Below are 19,404 nucleotides of genomic sequence, written 5' to 3'. Positions count from 1 at the left end.
CTATCAAAGCCCTGTTTCCTCTGCCTTACCGAACACAGTTTGTGCATGTGTGTGCGTGTGCGTGTGCGTGTGTGTGTGTGTGTGTGTATTGTTACTAGGGTCTGAACTTGGTCTGCACATGCTATCAAGCAATCCACCAATGAGCTGCTAAGCTGTGTTGTGCCCCTCCACCATTTTTTTGTTTTTTTGCTTTGTGACAGAGTTGCACATTAAGGTGCCCAGACTGGCCCTGAACTTACAATACCCCTGCCCCACCACCAGGGTAATGAGGATCACAATCAATTTGATTGAGCTCTGGTTTGAGGCTTGGGTCTGGGATGAGGGACTTTCTTTCTGTTTTCTTCTTTGTTTTATGTTTCACTTTGCCACTGGCACCTAGCCACCAGTCTCAGTGTGATGGTTTGCATATGCTCTTCCCAGGGAGTGGCAGTATTAGACGGTGTGGCCCTGTTGGAGTACATGTGGCCTTGTTGGAGCAGGTGTGTCACTGTGGGTGTGAGCTTTAAGACCCTCACCCTAGCTGCCTGGAAGCAAGTCTTCTCCTAGCAGCCTCCAGATGAAGATGTAGAACTCTCAGCTCCTCCTGCACCATGCCTGCCTGGACGCTGTCATGTTCCTGCCTTTATGATGATGCACTGAACCTCTGATCCTAGAAGCCAGTCCCAATTAAATGTTGTCCTTATAAGAGTTGCTTTGGACATGGTTTCTTTTCACAGCAGTAAAACCCTAACTAAGACACTCAGCTTAGTCATCCTAGAAACAGGTGAGATCAAAGAAGCCAACTGGAGGTACACACTGGACTCTGGCTGTTCTCCAGTCTAAACTCTCACTTACAAGCCTCTATATTCAGGCTTTACAGACCCATATTGTCCATGGGAATTTTGTATCCATTGACAACTGTTCACTGGACACTGATAACCTTCCAGGCACCATATTTGGCAGCAGGGACACACTGGGAGACAGTGACATAGCTCTTTTCATAACAGCTGTGTGAATTTGAACTAGGAACTCAATCTCTCTGTGCCTCAGCTTCCCAATCTTTGCCATAAGAATAATGGTTATGAGTCACCATAATAAGTAGATATCCATAAAGTGTTTAGAATAGCCTGGGTGGCATAGTAAGAGTTATTATTACTATGCTCACATAGTAATAATATCCCTCACAGAAACATCCCTCACAGAGAGCTAATTTATACACCATACTAACTGCCTGCCATGTAGCTGAAAAGTCAGAAAATAAGTATTGGAAACAATTTTCTCCTTCTTCCTCTGATCCAGCAGTTCATAAATTAGCTTCTATTCCCTTTGAAAGGTCAAGAGGGGGAGATCCTATGTTTGCTTCTTCCTCTTTATTCAGAGGGGGAGCACGGTAAATGTGAAGACAGGAATGAGCAGCTCCATGGTGTCTATCTGTCTCCTTCTTCCCCTAGACTGTGCCCTGCCTTCCTCTCTGGAGCACTATCACTGTGTGGGGAAGGGAGCCAGCACTGCTGACCTGAGTCTGAGTGCTAGGGCCTCTGTGGAGGGGCTCTGCTGGAGTTGAGAGGCTATGGGGTTTCAGTTCTTAGTCAACCGTTGAATCCATTGCTAGTTGACTTCAAATTTAGAAGGAAGAGACATCCATTGGCAAGCTCAGAAGTTAAGCTAAGGGAAGATAAACTCAGAACCCAAAGGATAACTGAGAAGTCTCCTGGCTTCTATCTGTTCCTCACGTGACCATGCTTCACTATCTAACAGTGGCTAGCAGCAGTGGGCAGAGAAAAATACCAGCTATGATGGTCTGGCCACACTGGGGATCCAGCTGGGGCAGGAGCAGTTCTCACAACCAGAGAGGACGGCTCAAATTTGGAGCATAAATGATGAGTGAACCCAGGCTGCAGCCCAGCAGACTCCACACCACATCATTTTTCCCCTAATGATGTGCACATATCACACCAGAGGAGTTAATCAACAGACAATTGCTGCCTGGGTTGTTAAAATAAAAAACATAACTGTCTCTGTAAATTCTATAATGAACTACAAAAATACCACTGGCCAGGGAAGAGGCAAGGAGGGAGGAATAAGAGAGAGCGGGATACTGAACAATCTCATAAAAAAGAACTTCCTGTGTCCCAGAGATGCTCTGAGCTCACTCTCTTTGCTCCCTAACAGTCATTAAAATGTATAAAATGAATGTTTTTAAAGCAGCAATACCAAGAATTATCACTGCTGCAGTTGCCTGGCAACCTGAGACTTTTGGTTATTTTATTTCTAAACAGGGAATGCTATAAACTGGTATCCGGAGTTTGTGCAAATAGTTCTAAATTGATGTTCTCCCTGTAAATCGGGGGAGATAATCCAGCATTAATGTGCATTTCGAGGAGGTTAAATGTGCACACGTGCGCTCCTCTCATACACAGAGATCCTTACACGGAGCTTCTCCCCAATTTCATGCTATCTTGAGTCAATCTTAGAGCTGATATTCTTTTGCATTTTTTTCCCTGAGAAGTATCTATTTAATTTTATGGTACCTGTAAGTAATCTACATTCAATCCAGAGGAATAGGACTGTGTGACACTAGAGGTGTGGGATGTCACAGCTAACAGTGGTTTGTATCTCGTGCTCCAGTTTCCCACAACCCTTCCAGTCTCCTAAACCTCTTCAGTGAGTTCCCAGTTCTGAGAAAGTGGAGAACCCCCAAATCTACCCAGACAGTAGGGAGATGAGTGATGAGGTTTTTAAGGCCAGGTTGGGGAATGCTTGTGCCTGCAGTGATGGTCCTGTACGGCCCCAACTGCAGACCTGCAGCTGCACCTGGTATCTGCAGGCATCTGCACCCCACTGCCTCTCAAATGAGCAGAAGTGTTAACATTTTAGGAAAAGCTGTCTCTGTGTATGAAACACCAACCCTCCGCCCCCTGAGTCTTTGACTGGCATTTGGTTTTAGTATCACCTGCTGGACTGAGGGGACTGCTGTGCTCAGGTGCTTTGAAGTCCTTTAAATACTGTTGATTCCTTACCCTACTTGAGCCAGAGGAGGCAAGCACTCCCACTGTAGGCTGTTCAGGGATGCTCCAGCCCTTTGCTGAGACAGAGACTTCTGGAAGTTGATGCTGCCTTCAGTGCTTGCTTACAGTCTGATGTTTGACAAGAGACTGGCCCCAGTGTATTTCATGTTTGGTGGAGCCATTCTACCATAGAGGGAAGTGGAACAAACATAGTGGTCTGTGCCCAGCTAGTGACTACCATGAGTAAATGCGGGTCTCAGGCCCCTGCACAGAACAAACTCAGCATTCTGTCACAGGTGGCTCTGTGGCACCGTTTCCCAAGTTGCCAGAGAACAGCATTATAACAGACACAACATTAGAGTGTTACAGGATGATATTCCATGACCTTATGAAGTGGGTGTCCAGACATTAGCAAATAAATACCTGTGGTTTAGAAGCAGAGTGCAAATACCCTGCTGGCAAAATGAGTGCATAGATGTGAGGCTTTGGAAAAGCCCCTAGAACTCACTGCAGGGCAATTTGGAAGCATCTTTTCAAGAACTGACCTGTGCAGAAGTGGTCAGCTCAACAGGACAATGACCCTAGTGTGCCGGAAGCTCCCAAACTTCCTCTTGCAGAATATAAATCCCCCAGAACAGCTACGAGACCATTGAGGAGCCACAGTGACTCTCTAGGCCCACACAAGAGGTTGTTCCAACCTCAGCCTCTTTCTAACAAGCAGCTTGTTCTTCCTTTCACACACATTCCCAGCTGCCAAGCCATCAGGGAGGGTCATAGATTTGTACAAAAAAAAGTCTCTTGTCTCTTTAATGGTCAGTTCTCAATAAAAAGCTTCATCAATTTGCAAATATACAAGTACACTGGTTTGGCTCCTGTGAGGTCCATAATAAGCCCCTGCTTCGTATTGGATTGCGAGGCTTATTAAAATAATGGTTTCTCCAAATGCAGTGACAGTTATAAATGAAGTTACGGGCTTCGGGGCCTGAGGGCTCAGAGTGTGAAGCGCATGCTTTTTCAGGGCTTGTGCCCATCCCAAAACAACATCTAAAACAGACCAATCTCCTTTGTAGCGAACTTAGTTGCAGTTAGAATTTCAGGGTCTCTAGAAAGTCTGTGATCCTCAGAAGGGCTGGGATACTAGAGCATTTTAGCTGAAGCCAAGTTCACCCTGTCAGATCCTTGCAGTGGCTCCTCAGGGACCAGCTCCCAAAGTGAACATCTAGAAACTGTTTTGTGGCATGAGAATTCCTGCTAATACCTCTGCTCATTTCCCCCCCCTTCTTCGTCAGCCGTGCAATTCCTAGCACCTCACTGTGCAAGAAGTGGTGGGAAATAGCAGACAACTGTAACGAATGAAAATTTGCAAATGTGCTGTCAGAAATTTCAGAACAAGGACAGGTTTCCCTGGGTGTGAGACTCCCTGAAGTAAGAAGAGAGCAATTTGTGCTTCTTGTCATTGCCGAGCTGACTAGGGGCTGGTGCCCTTGCTGATCTCCTTGTGCCCCACCCCCGGCCCATGCTTTTCTGAATGGTGTCACTATTTAGGATTGATAAATGAATGGCACTGGGATTGGCCAAGGCAGCTTGTGGTGCATAATGGCTGAGGTGGGGAACTGACTCTGTGCCTGAGCCTGTCATCTGCACAAGCAATGTCATCTGCAGAGTCAGAACCAGTGAGAGCACATCGAGCGCTCCTGCGGGAGCACCCGGGATGGGTAATGAATCCCAACTCACTTTCCGGCTTGCTCACATGACAAATGGTCTGGTACAATGATGAAGAGAAATGGAGACAGGCTATATCCCCTCTGTGCACATTCCAGTTAATTTCCCAGAAGCAAGCACACGTAATGCTGCCTCTAAGCAGTTGTCTAGGGTGACAGATGAAGAGTGGGGGGTGGGGAGGTCTTGTGGTTTGGAGAGATTGGGGAGGGCAAAGAATATGAAGTTTGATTTTCTGGAATTGTTTTGTTCCCCAGAAAGTGAACAGAACACTAAGAACCCATCAGCCAAGAAACATACCCTTGCCTGGAAAGCCAAAGCAAAGATAAGGCTTGCTGCCCAGAAAGGTTTAGTCCACTAATGTAATGCAGCATAGCATGGTTCTAGAGGGCTGTCATCTGATGAAGGGAATGTGGACCATCCTGCTGTGCTGGACACCCTGCTGTGTAGAGGCAGTCAGTATCAGACAGAGTTTGATGAGAGCAGGGACCAGCCAGACACTTGACATCAACAACTAACAGTCTCCAAAACTGGGGAAAGCCACACAGTTTGATCTTGTCACCAAATACCTGGCGGATCTGAGTAAATCTTTGTCTTACCTTCCTGTATTCTGAAAGAGAATAGTTTCTAGTCGACTGATCAATCAGTTTGCAAATGAGATTCACAGACACCAAATACTGACTAAGTCTATGCTGTGGCTGAAAATACAAGAAAATGTCAGAACAAAAGTCTTTCAAAACTTCTGCAAGATGGCAGTCATTATGGACCAAAGGATGGCAGGCCAGATTCCCTGGTCATTAGATGGCTGGTCAGACCACCATGCTTGCTGACACTGATCAGTGTGCTTCCCAGCAAGCTCTTAGTGATTTGTTAGCAGGCCCAAGGTCACTGGTGGAAGCTTGTGTCCACAGCTAATGGCAGTTAGGGTCAGGGGAGCACTCCTTGACATGGTCTCATGCAGACACAACATTCATGTTAAGCTCTTGTTTACATACAGTATAAACACTTCGCTCATCACCTGTGTGGCCGAAATGTTAGGGACTCATGGAATTACGCAAGATGTCTGCAGGGGCTGGTTACATTGAGCTTTCCCAAGAGGGCAGGTGGCTGGCCATTAGGACTAGTTGATGTTAAAAATATGTTTAACCTAGCTAGTAATAAAAACAACTTACAGAGTTTCCCTATTTGTTTACAGTGGAACCAAACTGCAACCAGAAGGAAATTGCCTTTACCTAATCAAAAATATGCTTACACTTCCCAGCCCTCCCACCATCAACTCAATAATTTGAATAAAATGGGCATGAACTACTTACTACCTAGCCAGTGACCTTATTGCAAAGTGGCATTTAGAACACTATCTACATGACAGCCCAGAAAGCTGTGTGCTCCAAGACCTGATCCTCACTTTCTGGACGTCAACAAGGCCCTGTAGAATTTGTCTTTGGAAGATCCTCAGCCTCTACAGCTCTACCCCACAACAACCTTTTTCTTTGCCAGGCCCCCAATATTCTGGGTTATTTCACAGCAGAAATCATGGAACATGATAAACCCTCACCTTGAAATGGTCCTTAAAAGGACAGGGAATGCCACTTTGGGGTTTATGTGGCTGGGATACCAAATTTCAAGAACAGCCAGGATTATAACCAACAGGTAAGCCCCTGAGGGCAACCCAGAGTGAATCTCCTGGTGGGAAATGATGTCTGGGTGCCTGTCATCAACTTGGACCAGAAGAGAGGAGAAAGCAAGGATTTGCCATGAGCCTCAGGCACTTGAAGACATCCCCCAACTTCCCTGTTTCTCCCACAGCAGTAATTTGCATTTAAAGGATTTTAATGGGTTAAAACAAAATGTTGTTCCCTATGTAGTTACTCATGGCAATTCCGGAAGGCAAATGCTGTTCCCATTTAACTCTGACAAAATGGAGGCAAATCAGATCATTGGCTAGTTACCATTGGTCACTGGTGACAGCCTTCTAGATTCCAGAGGGAAAAAAGATTTTTCACACCTATTCTGCATCTTATTTCTCTGTGATGCATATAAAATGCGGAGTCATAACCCTCATTTTACAGATGAGTGGAGGTTCCTGTAGCTAGTGGGAGACACAGCTGAGCTGGGCAATGGGGGTGAGGGGTGAGAGGTGACAAAGGCTGTGTCATTCACAAGCACTGGTGACATGGCATGCTTAGGGCTGTCCCAGAAATGGGAGAAGCTCTGACTCTATCTTCCTGGAGCAGTAGTGGTAAAAAGGCAAGGACCCTGTATATGGGGTAAACATTTCCATGGAATGAGACATGGCTAACCTCCATCTCCCACCTCAGGCCTTTTAAGCTTGCCAACGTAGAGCTATCACAGGATGCCTACGATGTCCACGCAATATTAAAGGGGCCAGACTTGAACTAAAAATTAACTGTTGTTTACCTGACATTTATATCTAATGAGTGGTACTCTGGCGGCTATAATCTGACTGCTCCACTGCTCTTTGGTCACTGCATGTCACACCATGGAGCAGACCCACTGACGTGATGCTGACATTAGCCCACCAATGGTAACTATGACTAGAGGCCTCCATGAGACAGCTTTCTGTTTCGTCTTAGAGGCCTCGCATAAGGAATGCGCCAGAGTTAAGTACCTGCAACTCTTTCCTATTTGGAAGATGACGCATTATATGATCACTAGCTAAAGCTAATCTCTGTCACTGAACTTTTAGCGGAGACCAGAGTGACCCTTAGCTACACTTCTCCCAGGGCATCCCTCTGGGATAGAGACTCAGTCGTGGCTCTAACACTATGCTCATACCATCTTGCTGTCCAGCGGGAGAGTCACTTACTTGTATGGGATGTGTTTGCTCCCATTGACCAAAGCCAGGATGACATTGCCCAGAGCAGACAGTGAGAGGCACAGCCCTGAGCCTCCTTCTCGGTTTTTGCTGAGAGCTTTCACACAACTGCCGAGGTCGATGAGATGCAGGCGGCTGCGACCTCCAGACACTGGCACGGGGGAAGACACAAGAAAAAAAGAGGAGAGTGGGTAAGTTCTGGGCAACACATTTTCTCTTCTTGATATAGCTCTCTGAGAATCATGGGAAAGGGAAAGACAAAGACAAACATTTGGTAACACAAACAAATCAAGTTTCAAATACCATTGGTGCTCTTAAATTCTGTCTTCCACATACCACAAACCTTCTCTAACCTACTCTCATTTATTGTACAAATAAAAGCATAACCCCTGTAAATCAAATGGTTCACTGAAGGAAGGTAAGGGTTTTTAGCTAACCATTGACAAAGTTCTGAAACTTACTGAGTTGAAACCCCAACAGTTCATGAGCGATTATCTAGTCTAGTCAGGTTGGTAACTCCAGGAAAATTCTGGAAGATATGAGATCCAGGTGCAAAGGCAGGGGAGACCCAAGTGTTTGCTGAGTGTCTGCCAACTGCCAGGTGCACAGACATCCATCTTATTCAGGTCTCACACAGAATCATCTAAACACCACCATCCTCTTCTTGTAGATGAGAAAATTAAAAGTTCAGGAAAGCTAAGAATTTCACCCGTGAATTCAGACTACAATAAAGCAACAGGGAGCAGACTGCATCTTGTATCCAAAGCAACCAAAAAGAAACAGAATGTGTATAAAATAGCTGTTTTGTAAGACACTAGGCATTAGACACAGGAGAGCGATTCTTGAGGCACATGAGACAAATAAGGCAAACATTTGTGGTGTCTCATCTAACTGTGCTGAGAGTTCCCAGGCTTGGGGCAAAGAGACCAGATAGCACCTGATTGACCCAATGAACTCAAGAGAGATAGGATCCAAAGTCTAGGGAAACCAAGACAGCAGCCATGGGCAGGACAGAACCCTGGGAAGGAAAGAACTCTCAGAGTTGCAGACATTCTCTGCAAGCTTCAGCTGTGTGCTCAACAGCAGGTGCACACAGGGAACTGCTGAGGTAATGCCAGGAGCATCCGTTCCTAACAGTCAGATCAGAAAATCTAAAAGTTCACGTAAAAAGATAAATGAACATAGAAAGGAGCAGCCCCACAACCCACAATGAAAAAGTCTTTGAAATAAACACAGAAAACCAGAGCTATTAGAACCCACAGAGAAGGCAATGGAAAGAAGTTACTGTCATTGTGTCGAAGTCCAAATGCTCAAGCAGAGACACAGCCACCCAGGGGTGGCTTATAACAAGACCTGTCTCGATTAGAACAGAGTGTATACAATGACCTTGAAGAGATTAAGAACAAAGTGTATACAATAACCTTGAAGAGATTAAGAACAAAGTTGGGATTACATCTGAGAGTTCATGGCAGGTTACATGTTAGTAAAAGGAAAGGTTAGTAAATCTGATAATATATCAGTATAAATCTTCAAAATAAAATATGGAGAAAATATAAAAGTAAACAACAAAAGTAAAGAGTGAGGTGGGAAAAGGAGAGAGAGGGAGGAAATTTAAAAGGTTACAGAACAACTTCAGGTGTCTAAAATCCACATGCTTGCATGTCGAGAGTGTACACAGGGGCAGCATTTGAATGAATAACTGCCCAAACTTTCCCCAAATGATGAAAATCACCAACCCATAAATCTAAAAAGCCCAGTCAGACTCAGGAGCAAGAAGAATGAACAAAGCCAGTGAAGCAAACGATAATCACACTGCTCAGAGCAGAAGAGAAAAGTGGCCCAAGGAGCAAAACCACATTCCATACAAAGGAACAAAGGTAAGTGCAGGGACCAAGTTCTCCTTAGAATGAAACAAGAAGTCAGTACAGAGACATTTTTAAAGGTTAAAGTTGTCAAAGGAGCAGTTAACATCCAGAAAAAGCATCATTACCAAATAAAGGGAAAATAAATATACTTTTTGTCTCTCTGTGGGCCTAGAGGGGAGCCCAGTGGTAAGAGCACTTGCTATGCAAACCTGAGAACCTGAGTTTGAATCAGCAGCATCACAAAAGATCAGGAAAGCCCATAAGCCCAGCACTGAGGAGCGGGATGGGTGTACACATGAGTAGAACCCAGACACTCTCTGATCAGCCAGACTGACTGAACAGTGACCTTCAGGTTCAGAGGTAGAGACCCTGTCTCAAGGGACCGAGGCAGAGAGCAATAGAAGAAGACAAGACATGTTCCTTTGGCTTCTCCATGCCTGTGCATAGGTGTGTGCGCACACATGCATATATTCTTCATGCCAGTCCCAACATCATCAGCTGGCTTCATGTAAGGGATGTTCAGGTGGTACTTCTGGGTACCTGAACTCAACGATCATTTCTGAGGGCAAAGCATAGATTTGATGTTGGGTAAGAACTTGGGGGAAATCACCTTGGAGCCCTCAATTCCCTGCCTGCTGTTGGCCATGAACATTCCAGAAAGCATAACATTGCAGCTAAGCCCTTCAGCTTCTCCACCTTGGTCCCCACTCTGTAGACATGAATGAAGTTCATGTCGCTCATTTTCAACTGTCCCGGGGGCAGCCTCTTCTTGGGGGAGGCCATATTATTTTTCTTCTACCCTATTCAAATCATGCACGATTGGCTCATGGTGGTGTGCTAGGGAAACAGTTATTTTTAAACAAAATATCGTCTGTTTTGTAGCCCAATTATATAGGAGAAAGGGCTTAGGTATTCCTCAGACACCTCAGATGAAAGGGCAGAGACAGAAACCAATTTGGACTTCCAGACTTAACAGTCCATTTAATGTAATGGAATAAAATGTATAATGTACACACAGTGAAACAGAACACCGAGAACAAAGGGTGGCTTAGATTGTGTTGAAGAGTTTTATAAAATACCTGTAATTACCAGCATGACTCAGAACGAGAGGCACCCTTACACAATGGAAAAGGCTGCTCTCTGCCCTCTACCTACTGGTATTTGGGTGGTCAGAGAATCTGGCTCTCCCAAATGGTATTTAATCTAGCAGGGTAAGAAGTTAGTGGGCACAGGCTATTTGATAGCATCAAGAGTGTGCATCACCACAGTGCCTACAGAGAAAGTCATTCTCAACGAATGAGCAAAGGGTGTGGGAATTACTACAGGTGAGGATCGGGTTCCTTATCCGATTTTCAGATTCCTGAGATCTGAGATCAAGAACATAGGAGTTAAAGGAACATAGTCCAATTTGTCTTCCAATTTGGCAATTATTTTTAAAAGAGCATTTTACCTATTCCAGGCTGGCCTTGAACTTCCTACATTGCTGAAGCTAGTAACTTTGAACCTTTGATGGGCAGAATTTGTGGCTATCTCTTGTGTGCTGGGAGAACAGACCTGTGTTACCACACTCAGTTTGTGTGGTGCTGGCGATCAAACTTTGGGCTTTGTGCATGCGAGGCTCCAACTCATCCATACTCTCAGCCCCATTATTTTTTTTAATGTTTTGAATCCAGAGGTAGAGCAAACCAATTGCCCACGTATTTTATTTTCTCCACAGGGAGCAATGCACTAATTTTACCTATTTCTGAATCACACTGTATTGAGTACCAGCTAGATCTTGGAAATGCTAAACTCTCCTAATATTACTTAGTGCCTACATTATACATTAACTGGGCTGAAATGATAGATGTGAAGGCTGAGGTCCATGCTGAAAAAAGAATCACCCATGATGTCTTTGAAAATTAATGCTGAATCAGATGGGAACCCAAAGTGAACTAGTAAAGCATGCATGGCTATCTACAAGTCTTATATGAATGTGGCTTCCAATATGGCAGCACTCTGGAACCACCTGAGACCTGAACAAATTACTGCTGTCTGGCCCCCCACTCCCAGGCCTTCCCATTTGATTGGGCTGCAGTATAGAACAAGCGGGCAGTGGGATTCATTTCAAAGTTTTCAGACGACTGTCATGGGCTGTAGTCTAGGATCCAGGGTCTTCCCACCAGCTGAGTTAGTCACACTCCCCTGTCATTCACCTCTGTGAGTTAGTCACACTCCCCCATCACACTGGCTGGCACCACAGCATGCCAAGTGCTTGTTTAAGCACTTTGTTTAAGCACTTTGGTTCCAAAATGATGTGCTGTCTATCTACCGTCTATCTACCAGGAGATCAGCAGTTTACGATACTTGCATTTATTATGCAGCTAAAATGCAAATAACACAGAAACCAATAAAACACTATTTTATATGAAGTTTGAACATTTATGTACAAATTAAGCTTAATATTTTGGGAAGATTTTTTTTTTTTTAAGAAAAGATTCAGGTTAAATCAGATACATGTGAGAAATTAGAGTTGGAAAAAAAAAAAGAAAAAAGAAAAAGAAGCCAGAAAAAAGTTTCATTTGGTAGTAAATGGAACTTGTAAGTTCTTGAATCTCTCTGAGGAAACGTAAGTAAAGGCGATTAAAATCAGTGTATAGAACATGAAAGTTGGGAAGTTGAAAGGTCATCTCAAAGGGAAATCCCTGCTGTGTGCCCCTAAGATCAATATGAATAAACACACACTTGTTACACACATATATCTTTTGATATGGTTCCCCTGCTTAGTGGACTTTCCCTGTGAACTGACCAACTTCTGGCAGTATACTTAGTGTACCTACAGCACCAGCCTGCCCAAGGGTGGTTTGCACGCTGGGTTAGATATTTGCAACACATGATCTAAAGGTAGAAGAATGAATCTTGGCTCAGTGTCCTAGTGTCAGTCCATGGTTGCCTGACCACTCCATAAGGTAAGGCTGAACATCGTGGCAAAAATGTGTAGTGGAAGAGATTGCTCATGTCACAGGAAGCATAAAGAAACAGTCAGAGGCAAGGGCCAAGATCTACCCTTGAAATCTATGATCCCCAGAAATCTGCTTCTCCCAGTGAGGCCCCATTCCTGTCTCTCCCGCCCCTCAATCATCAACACAAAATTTGAAGGCATTAAACCATTCATTAGGTCAGAGCCCTCAGGGTCTATCGTCTCTGGAGTCGCCCTTACATGCACACTTGGAGATATGCCTTACTAATCCCCTAGTTAATTCAATGAGTTGGTCTTGCTTTCCCAAACTAGCTGTTTTATATGGTAGAGGAAGTTGGGGTTGAAATACAGCACACATTCCATTGAATATAATACACAGGTACTGAGTACTGGCATGCAGGCACGGGATCGGCACCATGGAGATCCAAGATGAGGATCTCCATGAGTTGTCTGTCCTCAGTACATAGCCTAGTGGATCCCAACAAGCATGGGAGAGAAAGCTGTAAGGGAGAATGGGGCAGAAGATGCTATGGGGTTCTAAGGAGAAGAATCTTATGTAGCCAGGAGATTCTGGGAAGTTGTGAGGAACAGGCAGGCTCTTATGGAGGAAGAAGGCTTGAGACCCTTTACTCTTACTGTTTCTTTCCCTTCCCTCCATCCTGAGGTGAGGCAGCTCTGACAGTGATGATGGGAGAGATTAAAAATGCAAGCACAGAGTAGGTAGTGTCACTTCAAATTGACTCTGGCTAAGGAGCTGGGAGTCCTGCAGTATTCTTCCATCTACCTGTTCAGGTCAGTTCACAGAGAACTGACCATCTTCTCTCAGTGAAGTTAGCAAACCCACAGCACTAGCCTGTGTTAGGAGCCACGGTGAGCATGACAACATTCGCCATTACAAGATGGCGCGGGCATCCTGTGCTCCCACAAGTAAACAACTAACTGTGCAGATGCAAAAGGCAAAAGCGCACCAAAGTCACTGCCCATCCCGGGGTATAATAGGGGGTGATGAGTGAACAGCCAATCAGAAGTGAACACACTACTCTAGGGTGTATATAAGCAGTGCCTTTTCCGGGCTTGGTGTCTTCTGCTTCTGCTGATACAAGAATAAAGCCTCACTGTAGTAACCACCCGAACACTGCCTCTCGTGTCTCTTTCGCAGGCGAAGGGGACTCAGAGGGGCGCGGAACAATCTGGTGCCGAAACCCGGGAATTTCAAGGCGCTGCGGAGACCCCCCCCCCCCCCCCGAGATTCGGGGCAGGTTAAAAGACTACAGGATCGAGGTACGTCTCTGAGAGATATGTTTGGGGTGGAAGCCTTCGTTTCGAGCAGATTGTCACCCATTGTCGTCGCTGCACTAGTTGGCCTCTTGTTTGTGTTGCTTTCGCTTTTAGCTTATTTGTGTTGTGAGGATCCAGCTCGCAGCACAGCTATTAGTGCAAGTCAAGAGGTTTCAGGAGAGGTCCACTACAGGGTATCAGAAACAGAGCATGTTAGCCGGCATCAGGCCAAGGAGCCTGGGGAAAAGGATAAGGCCAAGGAGCCTGGAAAGGAGAAGCAGGCAAAAAAGCCTGGGCAACAGAAACAGGGCAAGGAGCCTGGTCAAAGAAAAGAGTACTCAAAAGGAACAGGGGCCACTGCAGGGCCTGTTAAGGTTAAGGACCCTTCACCGGCTGGTGAAGAGAGAGTGGAGGTCAAAAGGACCCCCCCTTTACCCCATTAAGGAGCTTGCCGCCATAGACCTTAGCAGCTCCGAGGAAGACCTAACGCAAGGAGAGGAAGAGAGCCTAGAGCATGAGGCAGCCGCCTATGCAAAAAATAACCGTTCTGAGATAAGATTAAGAAAGACCTTGAGTCCCTCGGCCCTGCCCTTGCCTCCGGCCTATGCCCCGGGCAGTGCCTCTAATTCATTTCTCAGCCCAGGAGATCGGAGACAGCTACAGCTGGCATTTCCAGTCTTTGAAGCGGCAGAAGGAGCACATGTGTTCATGCCCCAGTAGAGTATAGGCAGGTCAAAGAATTAGCTGAGGCAGTACGTGCATATGGAATTGGGGCTAATTTTACTGTATCCCAAGTGGAGAGATTAAGTACAGCTGCTATGATGCCAGGAGACTGGCAGGACATGGTGAAGGCGGTACTTAACAATATGGGCCAATACCTAGAGTGGAAGGCCTTGTGGCACGAGGCACTGCAAGCACAAGCCAGGATTAATGCAAACACTGAGGGACAACAATTATGGACTTTTGACATGCTGGCTGGAGTTGGCGTACACACGAACGACCAGACAACTCACCCTTGGCAGGTCCACGCACAAATAGCGACAGCTTTTGTTAAGGCCTGGAAGTCTCTCCCCAGGAGAGAAGGGAGTAATCTTTATTTGTCCAAAATAACTCAGGGGACCAGTGAGTCCTTCTCTGACTTTGTGGCCCATATGACTGAGGCCGCTGGCAGAATCTTTGGGGGAACCAGAGCAAGCAATGCCATTAATTGAACAGATGATCTTTGAAAATGCCACAGCTGAATGCCGTGCAGCCATTGCTCCTCGGAGAGCCAAGGGGCTACAAGACTAGTTAAGAGTCTGTCGCGGCTTGGGAGGTTCCTTTACTAATGCAGGACTTGCAGCAGCAAATTTAGAGATGGCTGCTGTCCTTCTCCAAGGCCATGGCCGGGGAGGGGAGCTGTCTGTATTTTTCCACAGAGTGAAGACAATCCAATTTGGGGCCCCATGAGGCTGGTGTAGATCGTGAAGAATGAAGCTAGATTACAAGATGATGGCTCTGATTCTCCTGATGCTGATGTTCAATTTGGGGATAAGTATACCACTATGGGCCATAGTTAGATCTTGGCCTGTTCCCATGCAAGTACATTCAAATTCTGCAGTGCTGCCATTGTTTACAGCTACTGAGTGTTACATGGATGCCCCATGCTCACGGCGCACCCACCAGCAGCCTGAGTTATATAATGCTACAAGTTTCCATTAAATTTTACACTTTGTTTTGTGGCAGCAAACAAGGATAATAATACAAGTAAACTACATACACCTTGCATGATTCTTAAGAAAGCTACTCTTGCTAATTGGGTGGATCCTGTGACTTACAGTAAGGTGGAGACAGGAGTGCTAGGGGCTGTCTTGAATCAGATTAGTTCAGGACAGATGGAAGGACCGGGAAATGTCGGTCTGAATTAATCAGCACCTATAAACATTACCACCACCATGATTAGAAGTAATGTTACTATAATTAAGAGGTCCAATTGGCATACCAATAATGCCACTTTGCAACAGATGATACCGTGGTGCTATCCAGATTTGTCCTTTCCAGTGGTGTTTTCACCTTGCCAGTCTAAGATTAAACCCAAAAAACAAATTGCCAGAGGATTTAATTTATCCCCTCCTCTCGATTTGGCTATAATGAATAATACAGGTAAGAGCACTGACATAGAAAATATTTGGCCCTTTTATCATTGGGTGTTGAGTAATGAGGCTGGAGCTAGTGCCAGTGTATCTGCCTTTGCCTTGTTGAATGGTATATTTCATGAAACAAAACGTTTCAGCTACACGATCTAATATCTCTAGCCATTTGGATAACATTAAAGTTAATAAGGTGTTTGGGAATGCATCTGCACAACCGGTGTCAGTGTGTGTGGACCCCCCCCCCCCCATTTTTCTTTATGTTATCCAACTTTCAAAATAATTCTGATATCTTGGATTGTAAGAATGTTACATGCTTTTTAGCACAATGCTGGAATGGATCACTAGACCTAGCCTTGGTTGTGCACGTGCCTACCTTTGTGCCCATCCCAGTAGAAGCCGATCCTGAAACTTTCCCTATAACATCATTAATAAGACATAAAAGAGACTTTGGCATTACTGCAGCCATTATCACTGCTATTACCATCTCTGCAGCTGCAGCTGTGACAGCCGGCATAGCTATGGCTAATCAAGTTACAATAGCTACTGTTGTTAATCAAATTTCAGAAAAGACTTCTGAGGCTTTGACCACTCTACAGAAAATGGGTTCACATTTGGCATCAGACATTCTGTTGGTCAATCAGAGAGTTGATTTGCTCCAAGCCCATGTGGAACAACTCACAGATGTGGTTCAAATGAGCTGAGTGTCAGCAACCCCACATCTATGTATTACACCTCTGAGATTTATGAATGATACATTTATTCAAAGCCATAATCTTTCTGCTTATTTACAAGGGAAGTGGACTAGGGAGCTGGACCAGATGCAGCAGCAATTGCAGATCCGGATCTTGAGCCTTGATGGAACACGAGTGGACCCTGTTGCCCTTGGTGATTTTACTTCTTGAATTTCTTCTGCCTTTTCTTTCCTTCTTAAAGGGTGGGGATAGGCCTGTTTGGTGCAGCCCTATGTTGTGGATTAGTGTTCATGTTATGGTTGGTCTGCAAGCTCAGAGCCCAACAAAAAACGTGACAAGGTCGCTATCGCCCAAGCACTCACAGCCTGGAGCAAGGATCTTCCCCTGAAATTTGGCTATCTATGCTAAGAAAGTAACTGATGACTGAGACCCCCAGTCGATGCACCCCAAGGGTTCAGCCCATTGCACTGTGTCGATGAGAGGTCTAAGTCTAGCCAGCCCTTGCCTGAATAACCATGGTACCTAAATATTTAGAGGTGTTTGCGAGTGGGTACTCGACAGGGAATGTTCCACGAGTGTGGATAGATTTCCCGAAAGTATGCCTGATTGCACAAAAGTTTGATGCCAAGAAACCTCCTCCCCTGGTGGCGCCCCAGGTCGGAGGCTCCCTTTCCCCGTCAAAAGGCATCGAGATGGGTATGGGAAGTATTACTCATTGCACGACAACAAGAGAAGAAACCCATTACAATATCTCATTTTGCACAGGGGATCAGGCCTCTGCTTTCCCTCACTGAGTTTGTGCCGTGCTTGATAGGCAAAAGGCTGTTCCATCTTAATAAAATTGATAGAGGGAGATGTTAGGAGTCGCGGTGAGTGTGACAGCATTCACCATTACAAGATGGTGTGGGCATCCTGTGCTCCCACAAGTAAACAACTAACTGTGCAGATGCAAAAGGCAAAAGCCCGCCAAAGTCACTGCCCATCCCGGGGTATAATAGGGGGTGATGAGTGAATAGCCAATCAGAAGTGAACATACCACTCTAGGGTGTATATAAGCAGTGCCTTTTCCGGGCTTGGTGTCTTCTGCTTCTGCTGATACAAGAATAAAGCCTCGCTGTAGTAACTACCCAAACACTGCCTCACGTGTCTCTTTCTCAGGCGAAGGCGACTTGGAGGGGCGTGGAACAAGCCTGCATGAAGGTGCTGCTGGGGACAGTAGGAGGCTCACCCACCTTAGAAGCACATCTACAGAGCAGATGGAGGGATCTTTTGAGCCATTTGAACAATACAGTCCTGGGCAGGACATGGCTGGTTTAGGTCATTCTGCAGCCTTTGTAAGCAGTGTTTGACTGCTACCAGAAAGCTGAGATGAAGGACACTGTCTGATTAGACTTGTAACCAGATGAGTGCAGGCACGGATGCCCACCTCAGTACATAGTCACATATTCCTGTATCTGTGGACAGCCTAGACTACGATGGCTCCCAAGGAAGAAGCTGGGTGAGAACATATCAGACGCCCAGTGTTAGTTGGTGGTGGACATTGGATGTCCATAAGATTGTTGATCAAAGAGATGCATTGAAATGATCAATTATTATCATATATATATATATATATATATATATATATATATATATATATATGATATGTGGTATGAGTACAGGTATGTGCATGCTATGCCATGTATGGAATCATTTCTCTCATTCACCATGATTTCTTGGGATGGAACTCAGGGCATCCGGTTTGGGTGGTAAGCACTTTTACCTGCTGAGCCATCTCACCAGACCACACATGAATGCTTTTACAGTCTATGCTCATGAAAAGGACAACGGAAACTGGCTTCACTGCTTCACCACGCTGAAGAGACTCAGTTACCCATCATGAGGAGCAGCACCTGCTCACTGGGGCCTCTCCCCAGGGCTGAATTTGCATAGAGCCCACAAGCACTCACAGATTTAACAGTAAGGACTCATGAATGTGGAGAACCATCTCTGCTAATAATTCCAAAAATGTTGAGAATGGGGGAGCTAGTTTAAGCCCAACCTGATACTATCTATAAACCAGCAATATATCAACAAAGAATGCTCTTTTCTATCTTGACTGAAAGGTTTTAGTCCTCTCTCTCTTTCTCTCTCTCTTCCTCCCTCTCTCTCCCCCCCCCCCCCCGTGTGTGTGTACACATGCAATGCATAGATAGGTCTAAGACTTGGGCACATACACACACACTATATATATTTAGTTGTTGCAGCAGAGATCGCCTCTGAGTCCATCATCAGGCCAAGCTTCTCCCAGTTGGTTAACAGCTCTTCTTCCTGCTTCCGCGCCGGGTGACTAATTAATAAACCTTCCTTTAATTGAGTTCTGGCTGCCAAGTCCACAGGGATTACAACTTATATAAAGTAAACAAAATTTCCATTTTAAATAACATGCCAAATCTTCTCATTATGGGTTAGCCACGTAAATCCATTGAAACCCCGCTGGGCTCCAGGCTGGGTCTGAATCTTTGCCTCTGAGATACTGGGGCCCTGGCAAGTGGGAGCAGTTTGCCCTTTGCCCTCAGCAGCCTGGAGCCTCCCCTTCTCTCATCTAGTTTGCTGCAACCCTGGGCATCACCTGAGAGGTCTGGAAGCCATTACCTGCCTTCTCCTTTCACCTGAATTTATTATTTAAAAGCAATTTTCATGCACAACTTAGAAATAAAAAAGATGAGTTAGATGTTAAATATTTGATAAGTGCTTAGGATTTGGTAGGATCAACTTGGGAGCAAGTCTTCAGTTTTAGAGAATGTCCTCTTACATTGTGGTGGAGTCAGAAATTCAAATTTTTGCATTTGAAGCACTTCGGTGAAATCTTTCTGCATTTTTACTGTTTGCTTCAACTTTCAGATTCTAAGATGCAAATAAGAGAAAGAAATAAAAAATGAAACACCAAAAGAGAG

The 19,404-nt window shown here is 45.2% G+C and overlaps 1 protein-coding gene across 3 annotated transcripts in view; it reads right to left on the bottom strand.

Moving 5' to 3' along the window:
* The window catches only part of Kif26b (kinesin family member 26B), a 428,644-nt gene that overhangs the window by 41,131 nt on the left and 368,109 nt on the right, over positions 1–19,404 (bottom strand). For all 3 annotated transcript variants that reach the window (XM_076914586.1, XM_034520916.2, XM_076914588.1), the window contains one exon: positions 7,534–7,693. In XM_076914586.1, coding sequence (XP_076770701.1) covers positions 7,534–7,693 — 160 coding nt within the window. The remainder of the gene's footprint in view (positions 1–7,533; positions 7,694–19,404) is intronic.

The sequence above is a fragment of the Arvicanthis niloticus genome, chromosome 16 (genome assembly GCF_011762505.2).
Source record: "Arvicanthis niloticus isolate mArvNil1 chromosome 16, mArvNil1.pat.X, whole genome shotgun sequence".
NCBI classification, from domain to species: domain Eukaryota; kingdom Metazoa; phylum Chordata; class Mammalia; order Rodentia; family Muridae; genus Arvicanthis; species Arvicanthis niloticus.
The sequence above is the reverse complement of the archived record's forward strand: the minus strand, read 5'-3'. Positions and strand labels throughout refer to the sequence as shown.